The following is a 23,717-nucleotide window of genomic DNA, read 5'->3' as shown; positions in this document are numbered from 1 at the left end:
CTTAGATCCATTAAAATGAAAACTAGACATCGCTCTTCTAATTTATGGGGGTAGGATGAAGGTGGGACTCTGGGAGTAAGAACGTAAGCAACTCACTATAGTTCTCTAAGAAATAATTTATAAAGTTTGTTTCCAAACCATCCATAAACTGGATAAGGATGAAAAGAGCCATTAGTTGCAAACTTGTTCTCACATAAACATTCCCCCCCCTCATTATTTCATCATTCAGATGGCAAACTGAGAATGAGAGCAGAAAAGAACCCTGCTGCCAAGTGTAAATGCCCAAGGACAGGATCTGAACTCATGACCCAATGGACTACTCTGGTCTCACTCCTTCAAATCTGGAAACAAAAAAGTGAACACTACAAAGTTACCTAATGTGAGGGTGACTGTGGTTGCTGATGGTTTCATCTTCAAGATCTTTCCCTGTGTGCAACTCAGCTGACAGATTGAGAGTCTTCCATTCACATTCTAGATGGTGTAACTAAAAGCATAAGACAAAATGATTCAACAATGAACTGCCATTATCCCAATGGACAAAAAACTTGTTTTGGTGTACTCAAATTCAATAAATAATTCCAGTTCTGGCAAGTCTTGAGCAAAACAGTAAGGCTATCTAGTCATGACAAGGCAAAAAGTTACTTTTTTTGCTATAACTCTCAGACCACTCCAGCCAATATAGCCACTGGCTAGGCTGGCTGGGGAATTCTGAGAGCTGTAATCCTAATACAGGTAGCATCTCTTCCACATTCTGTGGAGTAATAGCATATCACTTACTCCTAGATGAGGGGAAAAAACAACAGAAAGATGATGCCATCACACCCTCTCTGTTAGCCTCCCAAAGGTCCCTGTTTGGGAGGGGGGAGCTTTTCGGTTACCATAGCTTTGTTCTATTTGCATATTTGTTTATGAGGGGGTGCTGAGAAGTTCTTGTTAAGGAAAAAGCAACATGGGATATACAGTAAATGAAATAAAACATGTATGTGAGAGTCAGGGTGACTCAACAGAAGCCAATTGAGAACCACACAGGTGTAAATGGTAATACAATTAACAAGTCCTAACTGCCAAGGACAAGAAATGTAAAGTGGATAATTGGACACACCTGACAATTGTTAAGTGGTCAAGGCTGAGATGATGAAATCATTAATTGTAGGATGAATCAAGAGAACCAATGAAAATGATGTACACGCCTACTGGGTGGAAACAGACAACAGTGGGTGGAACCATGCATTGACTATAATAATGACTATGCATCCCAATGTATTTTGTGGGTTGTAGTAGTGGGTTGTAGTAGTGGGTAGTAGAGTATTGTTGTGTTGGATAGTTTTGGAGCTGTATATAGTAGAATAAAGTAGATCTTTTATTTAAGACTACTGAGTTGTCTGGTGTCTTGGGTGAAGCTACAAGAGCCAGCTGGATCCTGAAGAAGGGTGAAGACTTCTGTGGAAGCAAGAGTGAGAAGGCTTGGAGAGTTTGTCAGGGTCTTCAGCCTATTCTCTGTAACTCTGCTAAGCTATAACCACTGGCCAAAACTGGTCAGCGCAGTGCACAACCAGGTGGTGAGTTCAAGCCAGAGGTGAAGAGCTACAACTCCCATCATCCCTGACAGTTCTTGGCCCAACCCACTTCACAAAATCTGAACATAATTTTGTCACTGTGACTTGAAAGAGTGTTCTTTTATATTGTAAACTGCCAAGCTGCAGGATAAAAGCTTTAATTTCTCGTTTCCTCCCATATCTCTGATAGAACCAGGTCAATGAAAGTGTGGAATTTTCAAGTACTGAACTCTGGGTGTCATGAAGTTCCTGTTTCTTCAGAAGAAAACTCAAAAGGAAATGTATGAGGCAAACACTGAATGACAAGTTCCCAACATACTCAACTGTGAAGAGTGGTAGGCCAACATTCAGCATGGAGATTGTGAGACCACTCATGCAGCAAGGTCTGGGAGGCCTTCAGCAGTATCAATTCCTGAAATTGTTGACCATATTCATGACCTAATTTTGGCAGATTAGCAAATCTCAGCCAAAATAATTGCTGGAAAACTGGAGATACCCCAGGAGTATCCTGGATTTATAATTCATAAGCACTTGCCTATGCAGAAACTAAGCCAAGTGGTGCTGATATGTTTGAATGCTGACCAGGAACAAAATCAAGAGGATACCTCTAAGTTGATTTGCAGCATTTTGAGTGATCTAATTTTTTGGAACAACTAAACACTTTTGATGAAACATAGGCCCCATACAGACAGGCTAAAATAAGGCTGCTTCGGGTCACTTTGGAGGTATGCTGTTTAAAGGATGCATGCGTACTAAGAGTCCGGAAGCCGTGCCAAAGCCACGATCCAGTCCTAAGGATTGGAGCGCAGATTTGGCGCAGCTTCCGGACTGTTAGGACACATGCATCATTTAAACAGCATACCTCCAAAGTGACCTGAAGCAGCTTTATTTTGACCTGTCTGTATGGGGCCATAAGTACACCACTATGATCTGGCGACCAAACAATAGTCCTTGCTGTGGTGGTATTCAGGTTTTCTATAGCCGAAGAAACTGAAGACTCAAAAGTCAGCAGGACTGGTCACAGCCACAATTTCTTGAGAAAAGAAAGATATTCTGATGACTGTCTTCAGAAGGGCCCAACTGTTAATGCAGAATACTACTCTAACGTGCTACGCCAATTAAATAAGGTGTTGAAGGAAAGATGGCGAGAGAATCTGTAGAAATGTGTTCTCTTTTTGCAAGACAATGCACCTGCTCACAGGGCTGGCAAGATAGTGGAAGTTTTGAATGATTTTGGATTTGAGTGTATAGGCCATCAACCCTACTCATCAAATTTTGCTCCACCTGACTATTTCCTGTTTCCAAACCTTAAAAAGGGATTGAAAGGAAGAAATTTTTTGAACGATTCACAGATGACAGCAGCAGCAGAAGAGTATTTCGGTAACCAGACATCAGAATTTTTTTTTGAAGAAAGGATATGTCAAGTGTGTTGAACTTTGGAGTGGATATATAGAATAGCATGTAAGTTTCATGGCTCTAGGTCATTCCCTTTTGTTCAGGCCAAGAACTTTTCAGCACCCCCTTATATATCCTTATTCCTGCAATAGGATTCCATTTTAACAGCCAACATGTAAGATCCTGCTAAAAGATTACAAAGCCTTATTAGGTTAGATTAGGTTTATTTTGCATGTGGAACAGTGACTTTTTCTTTCTTTCCACATGACAAAGTTGAATGCTGCCCTATCACATACTGGTTGAAATTCACTTGCTGCTGCAAGTTTAACAACTTCTGATACTCTGAAATGTCAATATTTTGCATAAATACTATTAACTTCAGGGCAAGACAATACACAAAAGTGTCACCCACTCACCTCTTCATCTGCGTACTTAAGTTTGAATTCTCTTTTTGCTGCAGGATCAAATTGAGTTTGTGGAAGCCACACGTGTATTTGCAGAAGGCCTAGGTTTACCCAAAAACTGCCTCGTCGAGCTGTTTCAGACAAGTTCTGAGCTCCCCCTTCCTTCTCAAAGAACTGCTGCAAACAAGTCATCCAAAGACAGAGAAGCTGTTCAGGCAAGATGTCCCGGGTAGCAGCATCCCTGAGTAATTTGCAAATGTACTGAAAAGCCACTGGGTCCTTGGAGGAAAACTTATCACAGTTTTGGAAATATTCTTCTTGCAGTTCTGTTGGAATCAGGTCTTTAAGAGCTACAAGTAGTCTATGTAACATCACATGTTGGAACTTGGAATCTGTTAACCTGCACAAAGAAAAAAAAACAGGGACATTTAATTAAATAAACAATACGGCACTTCACTGTAACAGCACTATTATTCTACTTTTACTGCTATGGCTTCCTCCTCTGGAATCCTGGAATTTGCAGTTCAGAGTTGAGCATTTAGCATTCTCAACCAGAGAGTTCTTAGGCCTCACTAATCTACAAACCCCAGAGTGCCATAGGAGGAAGTCACAGAAGTAAAAGTGGAATAACAGTGCTACAAGAATGTAGTATGGTCTTGACACAGGGATCAGTAACTGGAGGGATCTCACAGCCAAATCTAGCTGTGTTAGGAATATCACCCAGCAGTGTAGACTGAGTTGTGGCCGTTTCAAGAGGCCAAAATTACCTTGGAGAACCTGGGCATGAAGGACCTCATCCTTAAATGTTCTTCTCTAAGTACTATGCTTGTGTATAAGTTAACCTATTGTATAAATTGAGGGCAGGTTTTAGAGCCAAAATTATGGCTCTAATTTTGATATAACACACGGATAACCAAGAGTAAAACCTCAGGGGTTTGTAACAAAGGATGGAAAGGAAAAAGCAAAGCAAAACGAGGTCAAAGGACACCGCCACTTCCCCACCCAGGCATTCAGAAATGTCAGAAGCAATGCTGTAATGGAGTGTGTAGAGGGGATCGGTGCTTCTTTCAGGTTCTCCTGAGACAGACTATGCTCTTACCTTTCACTACTCGATTCAGAGGAGGGGATGATTCCTTTTTGTATAAGAGTTAAAGTGCAACACTTACACTGACCTGCTGATAAGTTCACCTAGGTTTTTAGGTTGCTTTTTTTTTTAACTAAAATTTCCAGAATATACATGAGCAAATTCTTTAAGGCTAGCTGTTCAGTCTAACTATTAAGAAATCTTTTTTTAAAAATGGCTTCAGCGGACAGGTATGTAAAAGCAGTCCCTGTTTCGTACCTGTACTCAGCCAGAGAGGAAAAGGCTAGGTTTGTCCAGAGAACTGTGCTCACTTCTTGCAGCTGCTGTGCTCTCTCCAGCCACTCTCCCAGTGTCACATTGGAGGCTGACAGAACAGGAAGGCCTGTCACATCCCACTGGATCCACTTGCTGCTAGTTATAATTTCAGAGAGGCACTTGGAGAAAACTGCTCGACTCAAAATACCCACACCCTAAATTGACAAAGATCAAAATGTACATTTAAAGCACTGATAAGCATCTTTGACATTTAATTTTTTTTAAATAATGATGAGCCACTGACCTTAAGAAGCTGAGAAATTTCAGAGAACATGGGCATACACATGTGGCCTGCAGATACCCATTTTGTGGTCCACAAAGCTCCCAGTGGCACAAGAACAGCTCACAACCGCTGGAAAATGTGGCACCTTTGCTTTCCAATGCCCCCTCCCCATCCAGTATCAGACAAGTTTGAATGTTTCAGCTGCCACACCACTCTGGATCAAGGCTGAAGTGCTGGTAGAGCTCCCAAGGAGAAGGGGCTGTGGCAGTGAAAAATGTCCCCCACCTCCTCTACAGTTGCCCTCTTCTGCCTTGTGGGAACCACATGACACTAATTCTAAAAAAGGATTTGGGTTCTGGATGGTTAAAGTAGTTTATTCTTCCATGTTTTGGAAATACTGTTCACAGTCTAGATTCTAAATCAGGGCTTCCTAACCTGGGGTGCCCGCATTCCCAGGGGGTGCAACAAAGATACTTATGTTAATTCAGTTTTCTTATGTCAGTCAAGGGCAGTGGTCATCTGGGTGGCTTTTGGCACTAAATGTCTGTCTTTATCCATTTTATCTTCTGTTTTGTGTTTTTCCTTATTATTTTTATTTACCTCTCCTTTCCTATCCACTTATTTATATTGCCTACAGCCTAATCTTTTGGAGAAGAGGCTGCCTCTATCTGGTTAGAAGAACAGGTAAAATAAAACTGAGGAGGTGAGATGAGTCCCAACAGAATTTAACAGAAAAGAATATGGACCCTTGCCTTGTGGTTGGCACATGGGGTAGAACCTAGTGAAGGTGGATAGATCACCCCTGATATCCCAAGAATCTAATCACTTGAATCCACAGCCAGACCTGTAGATCGCCGTCAGGAAAAAAGTTACATGTTTTCACAAAATCATGAGAAATAGGAGCAAAAAATAATTGAATTTTATGTTCACAATTAGGATTGATTTTACTGTTTACAATTTTCTATGAATAAATTAGAATCTAATTGCTCAATTTTGATTTACATTTTATGCACTATGTTAAAGGGTTATTTTTAAGTTGTTCACCCACAGTATTTGTTAACCTGCAGTATTGTATGTGGTTCAATACAACTGAAATTGGACTTCTTCATTTTCAAATGTTATATTACTTTTTCAGGGGGTGCAAACATTAATCAAACATTTCCTAGGGGTGTGGGGCAAAGAAAAGGTTGGGAACCACTCTTCTATATCGTACTCTTAAAATGCAACATTTCCTACACAAACCTTAACAGAACTGTCCATGAAGGAGTTTGGCATCTTGTCATCCTCCTCCTTCAGTAGTGGCTGCCAAGACAGCCAATGCTCTGGGTCCATAGTTACAGTACTATTCCAGAATGCTACTAAAGCAGCTCTCACCAGTTCTGACCACAAGAGAGAAATTTCATTTGCAGAGACCTAAAGAACAAAGCAAAAGTGTGGAAAACTCAAGGGTTCTTAGAATTATTTATTTTAAAAAATAAAAGATGCCCTTATAAAATGCTTCCTTTGTTTCCTAGGGGATGGCTATATCATCTTTAGGCAGCTGTCAATGCTCAATTCAAACGTGAAAAGACATTTTTCAGACCAATGGAGCAAACGTGGACAGGAATGCAAAAGAAAAAGGCTCTCTTTACCTTCTTTCATGATGAGTTACTGCAACATTATTTGGATAAGGAGTAAATGGGGAGTAAATTCCATCAGATGCGATGGAAATAACATTATCACATTTAAGGCATACTTACTTACTTAGAATTCTTATTATTCTTATTCTTAATTCATTTGCATTCTGCCTTTATCCCAGCACTGGGACTCAAGACAGCTTACCAACTATTCAGTGTACGCAGTGTACTGAGTCTATGTGGTAGGAAACTGTGACCCTTCGGGTTTTGGTTTATGACTTCTATCAGTCTCAGCAAGTGAGGATGGTTTATGGTACCTGAAGTCCAAAACCGGGGCACCCACAGATGCCCACTCCTCATCAAGAAGGGAAAATGATGAAGGGAGGAAGAGATGGAGCATAAGAGCTAAAGGCAGCACACAGAACATTATTATGAACCTTTTTCTAGTCTTTAAAAATTTGCAAGCAACTCCAAGATGTCAGCTGATGCTTGCAGATACCTCTCAACAGAAAGAACAATTGGAATCAGGCACCTCCTCCAGACAACCAGGGACTGGAAGTAGGGAAATGATATGAGAGAATGCCTACTCAAACAAAGAAAATTGGAGAGTCATTCCTTCATTTGCTAGTAATGGTTTTTAAAAGTCATCTTGTTGTTGTTACCGCCCTTCAAGTTCACCTTAACCCATAGCAATACAAAATGTCCACCACATATAGGGAAGGTCAAATAACTTTTGTGCCAGAATACGAGGAAATGAATCATTCCACTTGGTAAAGAAAAAACTGCTGATAGTGTACTAAATTGGAAAAAAAATTACCTTACACAGATCCAACAGGTAATAAAGTCCATGAAGCTGTTGAGAGGTAGCTGGTGTCAACTTAAGGCAAAAAGTAAGAAACTGCTTTATTTCTGAATATATGCTTAATTGCTGATTGTTGTCTTTCCTGGGGAAAAAAGGAGGAGTTGCTGAAACAGAGAACTGGCTGATAGTCCATAAGCAACTAAGACAGACAAAGTTGCAACAGTTTCAGATGGAGCAAAAGGAAGTACAAGGAATAACTGTTTCAATTCTAAATTCAAGGGGAATCCCATCTTTCCTTTTTACAGTGCTCTGAAGCAGGCAAGGATGCCACATTAGCAAAATAATTTCTGTAGCTCCATTTAGCACAGATATTTTGTCCCCTTGCCTGTTGCAGCTTTGGAAAATATATTTTTGCCTTTGGTGTCATGAGTCAAAAGAACAAGAGAAGTGAAAGGAAAGCTGAAGCAAAGGTGGAATATGGTGTCTAGGAGAGTGGTGAAGTCTCCTTCTTTGGAGGTTTTAAAACAGATGCTGGATGGGCATCTGTTGGTAGTGTTTCGATTTTGTAGAGAGGCGGAATATAAATAGATTTTGTTGTTGTTGTTGTTAATTATTATTATTATTATTATTATTATTATTATTAAAATGAGGTTGGACTGGATGGCCCTTGAAGTATCTTCCAACTCTACGATTCTAGGTTGTCAGGAGTGGGTGTGTGAAAGTGTGTGCATGCATGTGTGTGAAAGGACTGAGTTACGGAAAGTTTACAGATGTTGTTGAAGAGCAGCTGCTGAACACAGATACCTCAATGAGAGCACTCTGATCTTGGAAACACGGTAATGAGAAGTACCGTACAGAACCACCTAAAGATCAATGTTCACACTGTGTGGGGTGGGGATGTACACAGGATACTTGCTTTGCCAGATAGTAAGATATGTACAGACTTTCTAATATCTCTGAATTTACGAGCTAAGTTCGTAATTCTTAAATAATGGCATCCACTTCTTGTTATCCCATGCTTTCTCTATTTCAGCTAATTCTATTTTCTTTTTCTTTTTAGTCATGGCTAGCACTGTTAAACAAATGGGTTCAGAAACCCTCCTGTGAAAACCACCTAAATATCTAGTAGTAGATCCTGACCTTTGTTATATTCCTGTAGAACAAAGGTGGATAGAAGGTATCTTTAAAAAGGGATGGACCATAAGACACAGCCCTGATGGTATCTCAGAGTTACAATATATATTTTTGGTGTGAGAGGCAGGTTTTTGTTTCCTCAGAAAAGTATCTCACCTTTGTAAGTACATCTGATCAATACATTTAGAAGTCAGCTTGTACTGCCACAAAACAGCTAGATACTCCATGGCAGGCCAGAGCTGCACCCGATTACAGAGCTGAGTTAATGTAGAATCCATCTCCTTGCCCTCAGCAGGCTTTTCTTCGAAAGCCTCAATGAAGAGTCCTCCTTCCTTTAGTTTTGAATGCTGGTGATTCACCAAAGCCTGCAATTCACCTGTTACAAATAAAGGACTGCTATTAGAATTTTACCACCAAATAACTTCAAAATGATTGCCAAGTGTTGAGAGAAGAAAACACTACAGCAGAAGTTAACAGCAAATATATTATTACCTGATTGTTTTTTTTAAAAGAATAATTCACCAACACTTTTACATTGCTCTTTTTATTACAGACTATTATATGTAAGAAATACTTCACCTGAACAAATGTCCTTCAGGTGATTGGCTCTGAGGACTAGCCCTTGAGCTTGAAGTAACAAAGCCTTCAGCTTCCACTCTGTGGCAACCATTTTCAAAATACAGATCTCCTTCTGCCATTGATCACCTACAAAAACAGATCTCAACTCCAGGACATTAAGTGCTTTAGAAAGCCTCCTCAGCTGGCCAGCAGGTTCCATTACCTCCTTATTCTGCAGATGTTAAATAACAGAAAGAATGTCAGTGCCAATAGTTTGAACCGTTATCTTACTTTGCTTGAGCATTTTTAGTAGAATTCATACAGCAGAATTTATTCTGAATTTTTGTATAATGATTTAAGTGTGGGGAGGGAAGAGACACAGTAAGAGTAAGAGATATTGCCTGACATCCTTTTATTGAATTAAGATGGTGTATGTCAGATTTTAATTCCTTTTTATCTTTTAATGGTATTTTATCTTTTTAAGTGTAGTTTAAAATTATTTTAATGTTGTAAATAGTTCAATTCTATTTTAATGTTGACTTTTCTGTATGTTTTGAACTGCATTGTATTTTTTTTTAATTGTAAGCTGCCTCGAGTCCCAATTTTGGAAGAAAGATGGGATAGTAATAATGATAACAATAACAATAAGCCAGTGGGCCCTTGGTATTCACTAGGGTTTGGTTACAGGACCGCCTGTGGATACCATAATCTGTAGATACTCAATCTCACTATACACAATAATGTAGTAAAATGATGTCCCTTATATAAAATGGCAAAATCAAATATTGTTTTTGGATATTTAAAAAATACATATTTTAAATCCATGGTTGAATCTGTAGATATGGATGTTTGATTGCATGTCATCGCAACTTAATTTTATGGTCATTGCATAGGTTGGAATTCTGTTCTGCCCACGCAACAGCCAAAATCCCTCTTCTCAAATTTACCTTGTAAGCAGTGCAGCCCCCCACCCAACACAACCATTTCTGTTTTATTGGAGAGTGAGGGCACATTGAATATTGTTCTGTATTTGATCTCACACACAAACAAACACATGCTCTCTGACAACATGGAAATGGATGTGGGAGGGGGACTGAATTGATTACATACAGTTTATTCATGACAACCAAATACAGGTTATAGCCATCAAATTACAAAAATAATTAAAACCCTTTAAAACTCCCAGTGTCAATTAGCTCTACAACATATAGAGCAATATGTTTACACTAAAATTACAAAAATATTTCATACAAAAACATCACAATTTTCCATACTCCGTTCAAATTAATATAATCTGTTTACTGCAGATTCCCTTGCAGGCCTTTATCCTCAAAATCTAATCTAAGTTTAGCTGCTTTTACAGCAAATCTGGCAGTGTTGAACATAACAGACTTAGGTGCGTTACAGACTGCTGAAAAGCAGCGGTCTGTCTCTGCCTCTGCTTGCAGCGTCTGGGAACCGCAGACTTTAAATGGCGCGGCTCCTGGACGCTGCAGAGAAGGAGCGTGGAAATCGCGCTCCTTCTCAGGCCCCGGAAGAGGGGCCATGAGTGCCAAAGGGTGCACTCGCGGCGTCACTTTCGGTGCGCCACGTGCGGACGCAGATCGTCCACTACGTCAAAATGGCGGTGCCCGTATGAACAGGGCACCGCCATTTTGTATGGACTGAGTCCTCAGGACGTCCCTAATGGTGGTTTGTAACCTGCCTTAGTTGTATTAGCTAACAAGTAAGTGATTTTCTCCAAGTCATATTGGTTAGCTACAAGTTCTAAACGTCTCTTCAGAAACTTATCTCTTGGGGCAATCTGGCTGCGACATCTGTCACCCCATTGATCGCTAGGGCTGGAAAGATTACAAGATGAGGTGGGGAGGTGCATCTGGAGACATGGCTATTGGGAGGCAGTTATGTCAGAATATACCATGCTAACGGGCACTTCGGTATGTATGCAGCACTGTGTAGAGAGGCTACATTAGTGTCTAACCTAGAGAGAACACACCACGCTGTAGTACAGTCAAGATGGGCAGGAGCCACGTCTTGTTTTACCTCACCATCAGGCCCAATGGCTCTCTAGCCTCTATGCAGGCATGCTACAAAATCCTGCTGCCTGAGCCAATGGACAGCCTGTAAATGCCTGATCAGTTTCTGTACAACTCTTTGGAGGTAAGGAAGGGTATAAATGTTTAAAATTAATACAATGACCTTTGTTTATCTAAATAAATACACTGACTAGAGGCTGGCTGTCCAAGCTTTTAGACATTATCAGTAAGACCTGAAAATGATAGGGATTCAACATGGGACCTTCTGGAGACAAAGCATGTGCTGCCCCCTTACTGAACAACAGCCCTTAATGTAAGGAGCTTAGGAAGCTTTTAAATATTTAAGCTATGCAATCAAAAATATTTGTTACCCAGTGATACAACTTTATCAAAAGTATTATAGAAAATTAGCAGTGTAAAACACACTTCTAATACTTTTTTAAAAAATTAAAATCCACAGAATTAAGTAATGCTTATTTATATATCAATACACCACACCTTGAAGGGAAGAGGTTTTCCCAAAGACCTTTGCAGCTTTTTAATGCAGACATGTGCATCAGCAGACCCTGCTAGGCAAGACTGAATTTGCTGGAACACAGACTGAATATCCTTGGACAGCCTTGAAATGGAAAGAAGGAATAAAATGTTCATACGGATATCCAAAAGGGAAAACACTGAACTGTTTTCCTGCAGGCACAACACATATGCTGAAGGTTGTGAGGCTTTAAGAACCAATTAATCTCAACATTTTGTAAATCAGTGGCTTTCATAAAATTACATAATCATTTTCGTGACCATGCCAAGCACATGAACAGGTAGCTTCCTGTGTAGGTGATATACCTACCACTACAATTTCAGCAAGCATAGCTAATCATAGATAAGCAACTTACTCTTGCAAGAGATAATGTGGGTTCTTCTGAGTGGCTGAACTAAGCTGAAGAAACACTCTTAACTTCTGGAACTAGTACTTCATCTCTCACTAACGCCATCTTTCCAAATGTACACACTCAAGCACAAAGAAATTAGCTTTAATATTCATGTTAACAATAAAGATATGTGTCCAAAAATGTCTTTAACTAGAGCACTGATGAATTATTGTTAACCCAATCTGTCTGTGGTAATGAAGATGATGGCCTTGGATCAGTTATCAGAATTTCAAGAGACCTAAATCCCACATACTTTTGCTGCTCGTATCCACTGAACAACTGAGCTATACTGCTGATTAAATGTTTCACAACCCAATGCCAATGAAGAGACAGGAGTGTCAAGCCAGATGAATCCACTGCCACCATGTCAGATATTGTCCAAAACCTGTCACGCCACAATAAGCAGTGCAGTATCTAGAAAAAAACAGAAAGGATTGCTTTTTCCAGCCTGCTACTGAACAAATCTGTATGTTTCAAGATGAGAAATAGACTTTTGTATTAGGAAATCACAACCTCTTAGAATCAAAAGGGGGTGTAAAAGTTCAGAAAGTTACTACCAGTCATGAAAGCCCCCACTCCCCAATGTCTTATTCCTGTCATATGCCATGCTGTACCTGTGGGTTCTCCAACCATCAGGAAACAGTACGCAAGAGGACATAGCTCTCAGTTTTCAGCATGATTGAAGGGGGAAAAGCTTCCATCTGACATAAGCAAATGTTTACAAAATCAGGATATTATTTGCATCACTGCTCAATTTTCTCCCACGTCTAAGCTCAATATTTTCTATATGTTAATTGAGGTGCACTATTCCCCCTAGACCACAGTTTCTCCAACCTGGCACACTCCAGGTATGTCATCCACAACTCCTACCACCTATAACATATATAGCCAAGAGTCATGCTAAACATTTTCTACTTGGGTTGGAAGATGTGAAGCTGGTGTAGGCAGAGGTATTTTCGGATCATGCCTATCCCACTTCCCCAGATACTTCATCAACAGGAGAGGCCAATGGATTTCCCATTGTCTTTTGAAGTTTTCCATTCCCATCAAAATATCCTTTCCTTCTCAGATCCAGCTTTGGTGGCAATAGTCATAAAAAGTTCATCAACAGCTTAAAAACATCCAATGTTTTTCATTGGCACAAAATATAAGAGAAAATATTTTAAAATTGCATCATAGATGGCATTTATTGCCGGCAAAATTATCAAAAATGTATTAAAAAATGAGCCCAAATTGTTGGAAATGCCAGAATGAAATTGGATCCTTTTATCATCAATGGTGGACCTGTAAAAAAGCTAAAAATTTCTGGAAAATAATACATGCAGAGATTGAAAAAAAATTTTGAATGTGAAAATAAAAATGACCCCAGAATTATATTTACTATGATAGAGAATGATATAAATATGAACAAATCAAAATAAAGATTGTTATTTTACATGATAATAGCTGCAAGGTTAGAATATGCTAGAATGTGGAAAAATCCCTCTACTCCAACACTGCAAGACTGGCTAATTAAATTATTGGCATTGGCTAATTTAGATAAACTGACATGTCTTATGAAGATGAATAATAAAGATATCTTTCTACAAAGCTGGGAACAGATGATAACATATATAAGCAAGAAATATGGTGAAAAAATGTGTTGGGGATTTAAAGACTGAATATATTTTAAATAATTTAAAGTAGTTACTGAATCTATAAGGAGACTTTACTATAAGTATAGGTAGTTAAGTGTTAGGATTATGAGACTTAAGTGAAGATCTTTGAATTTATGTAACTAATTGTTAACGGTGATGTTATTTATGAAGCATGAAGATATACCAGAATTGTAGTAATAATAATAATAATAATAATAATAATAATAATAATAATAATAATTCCAAGGTTTTTGTTATGCTTGTTTTTTATGTATGTTTCTTTATGTATGTTTTTCTTCAATACCTCAATTAAACTTTGGCAAAAACCTTGTGGCAAAAGGTCACTTCAGATATCAAAGGGCCTAAAGATCTGGATTTAATTTTTGTTTAATTTCATTTTAATTTTTTTATGTTGTGAATTTTTTATTTGTTGTAAGTCACTTTTGAGTCCGGAATGGAGAAAAGAGTGGGACAAAAATGTAACAACAACAAAAACAATGTGGAGAAATAACTGTGTGTGTGTGTGTGGGGGGGGGGAATTGGCAGAAACTCTTGAAGGAACCATACAGCTCACCATTCCTAAATCCCAAGAAACTGGAATCAAAGACATCTGCATGGTCTACTTACCTCATACAATTTTTCATCAGACACAGCAGCTTGAGTACACTTCAACCACTGCAACATGAAGGCATCCCAAAGTTCAAAAAAGGAAGCAAGGCTGGCCACAATAGCATGTGGAAGTGAGGCGTGATTTCCAGGATCTTCATTTCATGATTAAAATTAAACCAAGAGAAAATACGTAACTCCATCTAGTACAAGCTACACCATCAATAAATATAATGCCTGCTTATAACTGAATAAATTCCCAACTTGCTCCATCTTCAATATGATATCCCTTCAAATATTTTAAACATGGCTATCATGTCACCTCTTAACCTTCTCTTCTCCAAGCAAAACATATCCAGCCCCCTAAGCTGCTCCTCATAGGGCTTGGTTTCCAAAACTTTCACCCTTTTGGTTGCCCTCCCCTGAACACGCTGCAGTTTGTCAATATCTTTCTTGAATTATGGTGCCCAGAAATAGACACCAGTTCAATTTATACCATTTCTACCCTCCTAAAAGCTCAGGCTGGCTCTTAAAACAAGTTTGAGGTGCTATACAAGGAGAAAAGGCCCTCAGCAGAAGGAAAGTAAAATAATTCAAAATCAGCTACCAACAGTCTATTAGAAGAGATGAGTTTTGCTCCCTAACAATGCAGTCCTATGTGTGTTTATTCAGAGGTATGTCCCACTGCATTCATTGGGATGTATTCAAAGGTAAATGTTGATAGGAGTGTAATATGAAATAATGGAGAACTACTACTTCTTCATCCTATAGAGTACAGACACACAAACCTTCAGATTGTAAATGACTATCAAATGAGAAAATGTCTAATATAAGTGGATAATGCCACTTTTTATGTTACTGTTTTTTGTAGTTGTAAGCTTATTTATGACAAACATCCTTAAAGATCAGAAAACAATGCCAGGATCCTGAATTAGCTTTTTCAGTTACCGTATATACTCTTCTATAGGTCGAAAAATTTAAGCCCAAATATGGGTTCCAAAATCCTAGGCAGGTGTATATACGGGTCAGTACAGTAATACTTCTCTGTGAGCCTTGGGAAAGCTGTGGAGAAGGGAAGGAGGAGAGAGAGGAGGGAAATCGGGGTATGTGTCCCCCTTTATTTGCAAGCCATCAGCCTTGGAAAAGTTGTGGGGAAGGGAGGGAAATTGGAAGTCCACGTCCACATTTTGCATGCCCACACTGTGACCCTTGGAAGAGGTCCAGAAGGAGGGAGCGAAGTGGTGTCCCCCCTCCCCCCATTTAAATCCTTTGTTACATGCCCCTAAATTTGACCGATTTATCCATGGGTCCTATCAAAATCCATGATTTTGCCCCCAAACCTGCCCTCGACTTATACATGAGGTTGACTTATACACAAGTATATAAGGTATTTAAAATTGGAAATGCAATAGGTACCTTTATGGAACTCTAGAGATACCCTCAGAGCGCTAGGTCTTGGCTTTTTGGTGTTAATCAAGCTCCTTTCAAAATAGCTCTTTTGCTCCCGGTCTAGAAATAGGATTGCCCTGCAACCACAACATTAAAAACATACGGATATAATTACATTAAAAGAGGGGAATCAAATCAAAATCTATCATCCAGCTCTTTTGCCAAAATTGGGACCCAGAGCAGCTCACAATATTAAAAGAACAGTACAGTCATCCCTCCATATTTGCGGCTTTGATTATTCATGGATTTCATTAATATGTTCTCTCTAGGACTGTCTAGATCCTCCAGTGCAACTCTGTAGTCAATTTTTTACTAAAAGTTGCACTGAAAGACCATTTGTAGCTACTCCAGTGCCATTCTATGGTCAGTGTATGTTGGACATTGACCACAGAGTTGCACTGGAGGACCTAGAGATTCTTTGAGAGGTGTCCTCTCAGGTAAAAACAGTGTTTTTGTTATTTGTGGTTTTTCCATATTCACGGTGGTCTTGTTCCCCTAACCCTAGTGAATATGGAGGGATAACTGTATAATTAAAAGCATACAAAAGTGATTCCTCTGTTAAGAGGAAACTGGCAAGCTATAAACTCAATTTCATCTTGACTAATTCACATTTATTCATAAAAAAAGGATGAGATACTGTATGGAATACTAATGTGAAATGGGTCCTGCCCAAAAAATATCTTTTCCCTGACATCTACTGAGGGTCTTTGTTTTTAACCAGAGTGGTGAATGTATATAAGCAATCCACTTTATTTTTAGTCTTGTTGTAAACTATGAAAAAAGAAATAACCTGTCTCTGGTTTCTTACAGATGGTAAGGTAAGAGCTGAATCTAGGAAAAGCTGGGAATAAATCTACAGTGCTATATAAATAAAGCATAACAACAACAACAACAACAACAACAACTTTTGCTAACTGACAGCCTAATGTAAAATATACTGCCAAAGCAACAAAACCCACAGCTTGAAACCAGAGGTATCTTGCATGAACTAAAAGGCATCAACAAATCTCCCGGTTTCCTCATGGGTGTATCACAATTTCTTCTCTCTCCACCACCTGATCTCCAGTTTTGCTTACCTAATGAGAACTATAACATTCCAAATCATGGGAATGGCAAGTGGTAGCTTCCTAGTCAAAGTAATAGGATGGATGTGACTAAACCCACCGATTTGAAAGTGACTTCAGAAGAATAAGCAGCTGGTCCGAGTGTTCCACTTCTGCATCAAAATCCACTGAACTGCTAATCATATCCAAGCACTGCATGTTCCACCTGGGATCCATAGGAATCACATGCTCATCTAAAAAGACAGGTGGACAGGGTAAATGCTCACTTGTCTTTACAAGAAAGAATTCCCCTTTACCTGAATCTACAAAACAGAATGAGCGAGAGAACATTTTGTGGAAGACACTAAGAATCTCCCAATGAGTCTATCAATTTCTCTCATTGCCCTTCCTTACTTTAAAAGCACAGGATTAAATGTGGGTGTCTATGTGCATTTACACACAGAAAGAGAGCTGAGGGAGAGCATATTACCTGTCATATTTGGTTGAAGCATCTTTATTACATTACTGATTCCACCTGAAAGGGGGCTGAAGTAGAAATTACTCAGTGATGCAGCACCAGCTTCCAGCACAGTATAAACTGAATCTGTAGAACAAAGTAGAATTGTAAGCCGCAGCTTGATTCCACCATCCAAAACATCCCATTTGGGCACAAAATACTCTTATACCTATATGCGAGTGGGTGGGTTGTGTTCTCACAGCAGCAGCAACCCCAGCCCACCCTGCCAATTCTGGAGGACACCTGACTTGCAGGAGGATATTTTTGTGGCTTCTCCTGAGAGGAAGTTGACACCCCTTCCAAACCACAGTTGATTAATTGAACTGAAATTCAATTGCTGTCAACACAGAAATCTATTAAGTCATTCCAGAAGCTGAGATGAAACAGAGGAACATTAAATCAAGCAAATCTACTCCTTGGGTCAAATTGCTAATAAATGTTTTTTCTCTACTGGACTGCTTCCTTGGATAGTTTATACTTATTTGCAAGATTCTTTTTAAAAAACTCAACAACCCACTATTAAGACTGAACTCTTCTATATGCCTACCAAGAAATATGCCATAGTGAACACAGATGGACTAACTTCCAAGTAAGCATGCAAAAAATCACACTGCATGATGATGTGTCAGGGGTATGTCATGCAGCCCTTTAGATGTTGTTTGGTTCTATGTCTCAGCAGCTCTTGCAATCACAGGCAGCAGTGGGAAATGTTATGAGTCATTCAGTGCATCTACACTGTAGAAATAATGCAACTTGATACCACTTTAAGTGTTGTAGCTCCATCCTATAGACTCCTGGATTTGTAGTTTTACAAGATCTTTAGCCTTCTTTGCCAAAGGATGTCAATACTTCACAAAACTACAAATCCCAGGATCCTGCAGGATGGAGCCATGGCAGTTAAGTCAAATTGAGCTATTAGTACAGTATAGATGCACACATAGTCATTTGTTCACTGCCTCAGGAATTCTTGTGGAATTGGAGTTGAAACAGAAATAGCTTAAATAAACAAACAGCCCAACACTACCTAGAGTGCTTCCCTCCTGATTCCCATCACTCTGTTTCTCTCCCCACTACAACAAACGTGAAGGCCAGTCTTGTTTAAGCCAAAACAAAAAAGTATTTTTTCTTTCGCTTACCAGGCACTTGAGGTAAGTTCTTTTTTAGCTGATTAAGCCACCCAACTCTCAATGTCCAATCTTGATTAGTTGCCTTCTCTATGAATAACTTCACTGCAGCAGAAAGGACCTCCAAGTCATCTACCCAAGAAGCATTGATCTCAACGGCGTTGAATTTTAGACAATCTGGCTTAGGTGACTGCAAAATTTTGTTGAAGTCACATATAGTAAGAGGAAGTGCCCTGAAAAAAAATACAAATTATGGTAAGTCCAACATACAGAGAGAAAGAAAAATGGAAGAACAACATCTCTGTTTCATTGCTAAAATGCCAGGTGATGCACAGCCCAGTAAACATATCAGCATTAGCAGTGGCTTGCTGCCTTAACTCTAGGTAAATGTCAAATATCCACTAGACTACCATGCCAAACCTTCCCACAGAGTATGTACAGCTGTTTTAGAATGCAGGTGCTTAGAAGAGATTGGAGAAGCATGAATTAATTTTTTTTTATAAAATTTCACTTTGAAACAATCTATCTGCATTAATTTCTTTATCTTTCTCTTTATCTGAGGAATCATACTCTGACTCACACTGTTGTTCCTCCAACAACTCATTGTTCCATTGTTCTTCTAAATCTATGTCCTCTGTATGTTTCATTTTCCTTGGGCATTTTCTTGGCTTTCCTGCATCTATCATATCTTCATTTTCTTTTTGATTAATTTTTCTTGTTTGATTGCCATGTATATCCTTTTTTTGTCCTCTTCTGATTCTTTCTTTTGATTTGAATGTACTATGTTTTCTGCCTGTTGTAATTCATTATGTTTATAATTAAATAAATTCATTAAATTCTGTAAATTCATTTCCTTAAAATGACATTAGAATTCCTTGCATGCACATTTCTATTAATTTCGTTTTCTAAGCAACTGTCTTGTCTATCACTGCTTGAAAAACACAGATTTTATTGCGCTGTTTACTGCCTCTCTAATCATTGTTTTGAAATCTGCTATCACTGCATATACTCCACTACCTTCATCACGATGTACCCTTGCACCTTTCTTCATTCTACACTGTGTACTATTGCTCTCTGGTGACTGTCTCTGCTCCACCTGCTTCCCAAACATTTTTGTAAATATGTTATGAATTCCTGAGTTGTGTGTTTCTCTGGCTCATATACTGTAATTTGCTGGTCCCAATCTAACTCCTTGACAGGCATGATGCTCCTTGCGCCCAGTAATCTCTACACAGGTGCTGCTGCTTATTTTCTTTAGCTGCCTGCTATTTACTCCATTCCATTCTGCCCTTAGTATTGCCAACAGACGCTTCCTTTCCTGATGCTGATCCTGCCAGTACTAAGGACCTTATTCCATACTGTTGTTTCATTTTAGTGTTTTATACAGTTTTAGCTTTTTAAAACGTATTTTATTTTTAATAGCTATCTATTTTAACACTGTAATAATTTAATACTTCCTTCCACCCATTCCCGTTCTCGATCCTACTGAGTACCAGAATTTTATTCTCCTCTGCCCCATTTTTGCTTGACATCTGGAATATTTTTTCCAATAACTCCTTTCATTCTTCCCCATAAACTTGCTGGGCAGCAGTCATCTGGGTAGTGTTTTAAAATAATTTTCTTTCTCACGATTAGCCTCCAGTTTCTTGGATACTGAGCTATCTTTTCCTCTCACATCTTTCCTGACTAAATCAGACCCTTTGTTTTCCATTTTTACTCCTATCTACTTTAACTTAATAATTTGTTGGAGAAGGGCATTCTCACATTAGGTTGGCTTGGAAGGAAATAAAAACTGAAGAAGAAGGAGGAATCTTAATGGAAGAAATGAAAAAAGAACGTTGAGTCCTGCCTGGTTGGGTTGGCACATGGGAATAAACCCATACATGGTGGATTGCTCCACCAGCCATCCTGAGAATGCAAGGAAAGACTGGAGAGGCATACAAACTAGCTTAATAATGGTTTGCTAACTGCATGTGTACCACTTAACTATGGTTAACAGAAACCATAACATAAAACCCTACTTAAGGATCAGCTGTAATGTTAAATCAGTTGTGATCAAGAGAAAAAAATGCCTCCTCTTTTAAATACAGGGTTACTCAGAATACAGGGGAAGTAATTCACCTGGAACAATTAACACTCTCTTTTCAGCTAAAATAGCAGTTATCATTTGCCCACCTGTTGTTTTTAACATTCAGCCTGCTCAGGCAATATGCAAGGACCTGCCCATCATTATGAACTGTAGAAAGGAGAGAATCTTCAGCTGCAAACAAAGCACTGGATGCAGAATCTGGCCACAACCCCAAGGCAAGGAGGGAAGCACCCTTTGTTTCTTCTGAATCCAAAGCTGAAACATGTTTCATTAGCAAGTCCAACACAAGCTAATATATAAGGAGACACAAAATATTATAATTAAAGTACCTGCACTGGGAGGGGGGAGTGGAAGGATGAGAACTCTTACTTCCAAAATGTTCTTCTAATGAAAGGTATGGAAAACAAATGGACATTTGTGATAATCTATGAAACACAGCAATGAACTATCACCACTTCTGACTATACGTGGATACTGGTTATTGAAGGTATCTCCTGTGAAGCATGTGCATTGTGACAGATCGCATTCAAAAGCCATATTGGATATTAAAATTGATCTGTGTGGATTTGTCTGGGATTGACTGCAGACTTCACTTGGTGCTACAGCTAACAAACGAAGAACATGCATATATAAACTGGCATAGTATGGATGGTTTATAGCAGGGTGGGGAATTTGTGGTGTTCCAAATGCCTTAAGCACTCCCAGTTGGCCTAACACATAATCCATAGAATTTTTGATGTGACAACAGGGAACCTGAAATGAGAACTCCCAGTCAGGTTTCACATTTGCTTAAAAGAAGACTAAATGAAAGTACTGTGACTTTCAATTGGGACTGGGAAAACAGTTCTCATTCTATATCACTCTCTGTTGCATATGAGAAGGCAGAGAAATTCTACCTCTTGCTATTCTTCTATCCAAATCACTCACACTGGAGCTACTATTTGGCCCTCAGAGATACAGGTACTTATATAGGCTGCTAAGTTATCCAAACTGGGGAACATTGCAAGTGCATGTAGGTTTTAAAATACTTGCAAGAACCCCCCCCCATCTAATTTGTAATATACTTTGAATATTTTCTGTTTTATTGGCTCTCGTTTCATTAATTTATGTAATTCACAAGATTTTTTAAATAGTTTTTTTGTACGGCAAATTGGGAAGAGAGCACCAATTGGTCAATAATATCTGGGGCCAGGGGGAAGAAGAAGCTGCTGGTTCTACTGCTACTTGGGCCTGTGCCTTCTAAGAAGCAGAGCCCTCCCTCCAGTTCATTTGGTGCCATCTGGCCATGGAGGGAGAGATGCAGGTCCAGCTTCATCGTGCCTGGCCCGAACTAGGAAACTGAGCCCTCCCCCCAGTCCATCTGCCTTGGTCCAGGCCTCAGAGGGAGAGAAGAACTGCTTGACTTGATCCCCTTCCCCACCACCATTCCCTTCTTGTTTTGTGTTGTGTCTTTTTAGATTGTAAGCCTGAGAGCAGGGAACCATCTAATTAAAAATGGTAATAACTGTAAGCTGCTCTGAGAGCCTTTAGGGAGGGGTATAAATACCATAAATATGTAATAAAAATAATAATGGAAAGGTGGGATATGAATGTTTTAAATCAACATTCTGCATCCTCCCAAAAAAGCAGGACAAGGGTGTCCAGAGAATAGACTCACCTTCTTATTGTTCTGTAAATGCTGCATACAGACATAGACCTCCCAACATGCTTTATAGAAACTCTTTGACAAGCCAAGTCCTCGATGCAACTGTTGCACTATTAGTGTTGCAGCGTGAATCAAAGATGACAGTGTGTATGTGGAACCTGAGGAGACAGGCATTTCCATCCAGAAATCACATCAGCAGAATGTCTATGAATGTTTCAGTTTGTTTAAAGCTTTGTTTAATAAGCTGAAGGAGGACTCAGCATGTTTTTCTGTATGAGTTTGAATATGCAATGAAACAAACAACTCCACTTCATAAATCAATATTTGTCAAAGTGATGATATTTGGGGGGAAAACATATATTGTTAAACCTGGAGTTTGCTTGTGAAATAGTGGTTAGCCCCTCAATATTTTTTGCCTGAACAAAATAGGAGCTGTTAGAATTTCTCCTTTTATTCTTTTTACTTGAATCAAGTCACGCTGGTGCATTAGTCCAGATAAATGCCCCTGGAAGCTCATAAGCATAGTACAGACAGGAGCGCCATCCCTTGTTTTGTCACCAACAATTGGTGTCTCGTTTTTGTTTTAAAGATCTAAGCTGGATCTACATATTTTTATTTGGGTTGTTAGTATTTCTCTAGTACCATTTTCTTTTTATAGATCTAAATTGGATCTACATACATCTGCCTATTGATTAAGGAAGCAAGAATTTTAATGTCAAGTTTGTTTTCTTTTCAAGCAACCTGCCTGCAGTAGCTACCACATTATAAACCAAAATTATAAGTTTACGTTTTCAGACTTCAGGTTCTTCTCTCTCTATTTTTACTCTAACAAAGTAATAAAAAAGACATTTTATGAAACATATATTCAGTTACTATGTTTGTCTTACCTGCTATGCTTTCTTTAGCTTCTGTATGCAGGGCAATTAGCACCTCACATACGCTGTTTCCTAACAATCCCAGTCCATGCAATATCAACTTCATGTCATGAGGATCCAGTGAATTCTCATTAGCATCACCAGGAATGTATACCTCAATTCCACGATTCCGCATGGCTCGGGATATTTCCCCATGTGAAGGATCCATAGATAGGAAAAGCCTATTAAATTTCAATGCACATTACAAGACTAGAATTTAGTATTTTTAAAAATACTAGTTTACTGATTCATAAGACTACCGTATATACTTGTGTACAAGTTGACCTCATGCGTAAGTTGAGGGAAGGTTTTAGGATCAAAATCTTGGATTTTGATATGCCCTATGGATAAGTCGAGGGCAGAATCTAGGAGACAGATTTTAAGGTTGGTTTCAAAGTGGAAGTGGAGGGGGGGAAAGAGAAGCTTGGTTTTCAGAGGAAACGCAAGGAGGAGGAGGAGGAAGAGAAGCAAAGGTTTGGAGATCAGCTTGCAAGCGGTCTGAAATACAGTGGTGCCTCGGGTTACGAAATTAATTCGTAACGCGGCCGCTTTCATAACCCGAAAAGCCTTCGTAAGCCGAATTGCCATAGGCGCTAATGGGGAAAAGCCGCGATTCCGTGTAAAATAGCGCCGAAAAGCACCAA

At 39.1% G+C, this 23,717-nt stretch overlaps 1 protein-coding gene across 3 annotated transcripts in view; it reads right to left on the bottom strand.

The window, feature by feature from the left end:
- Positions 1 to 23,717, bottom strand: part of MDN1 (midasin AAA ATPase 1) — a 154,638-nt gene that overhangs the window by 60,136 nt on the left and 70,785 nt on the right. For 2 of the 3 annotated variants that reach the window (XM_042462369.1, XM_042462377.1), the window contains exons 46-62: positions 23,047 to 23,255; positions 22,172 to 22,317; positions 20,601 to 20,803; positions 18,438 to 18,658; positions 17,275 to 17,388; positions 16,906 to 17,038; positions 15,709 to 15,818; positions 14,314 to 14,447; positions 12,303 to 12,463; positions 11,622 to 11,742; positions 9,109 to 9,319; positions 8,686 to 8,905; positions 7,411 to 7,537; positions 6,220 to 6,390; positions 4,698 to 4,909; positions 3,368 to 3,755; positions 375 to 484 (exon numbers count right to left, since the gene is read on the bottom strand). In XM_042462369.1, coding sequence (XP_042318303.1) covers positions 375 to 484; positions 3,368 to 3,755; positions 4,698 to 4,909; positions 6,220 to 6,390; positions 7,411 to 7,537; positions 8,686 to 8,905; positions 9,109 to 9,319; positions 11,622 to 11,742; positions 12,303 to 12,463; positions 14,314 to 14,447; positions 15,709 to 15,818; positions 16,906 to 17,038; positions 17,275 to 17,388; positions 18,438 to 18,658; positions 20,601 to 20,803; positions 22,172 to 22,317; positions 23,047 to 23,255 — 2,991 coding nt within the window. The remainder of the gene's footprint in view (positions 1 to 374; positions 485 to 3,367; positions 3,756 to 4,697; positions 4,910 to 6,219; positions 6,391 to 7,410; positions 7,538 to 8,685; positions 8,906 to 9,108; positions 9,320 to 11,621; positions 11,743 to 12,302; positions 12,464 to 14,313; positions 14,448 to 15,708; positions 15,819 to 16,905; positions 17,039 to 17,274; positions 17,389 to 18,437; positions 18,659 to 20,600; positions 20,804 to 22,171; positions 22,318 to 23,046; positions 23,256 to 23,717) is intronic. The other variant, XM_042462387.1, reaches the window with a different exon arrangement.

This window comes from Sceloporus undulatus, chromosome 1 (assembly GCF_019175285.1).
Source record: "Sceloporus undulatus isolate JIND9_A2432 ecotype Alabama chromosome 1, SceUnd_v1.1, whole genome shotgun sequence".
NCBI classification, from domain to species: Eukaryota; Metazoa; Chordata; class Lepidosauria; order Squamata; family Phrynosomatidae; genus Sceloporus; species Sceloporus undulatus.
This window is presented reverse-complemented; position numbering and strand designations above follow the sequence as displayed.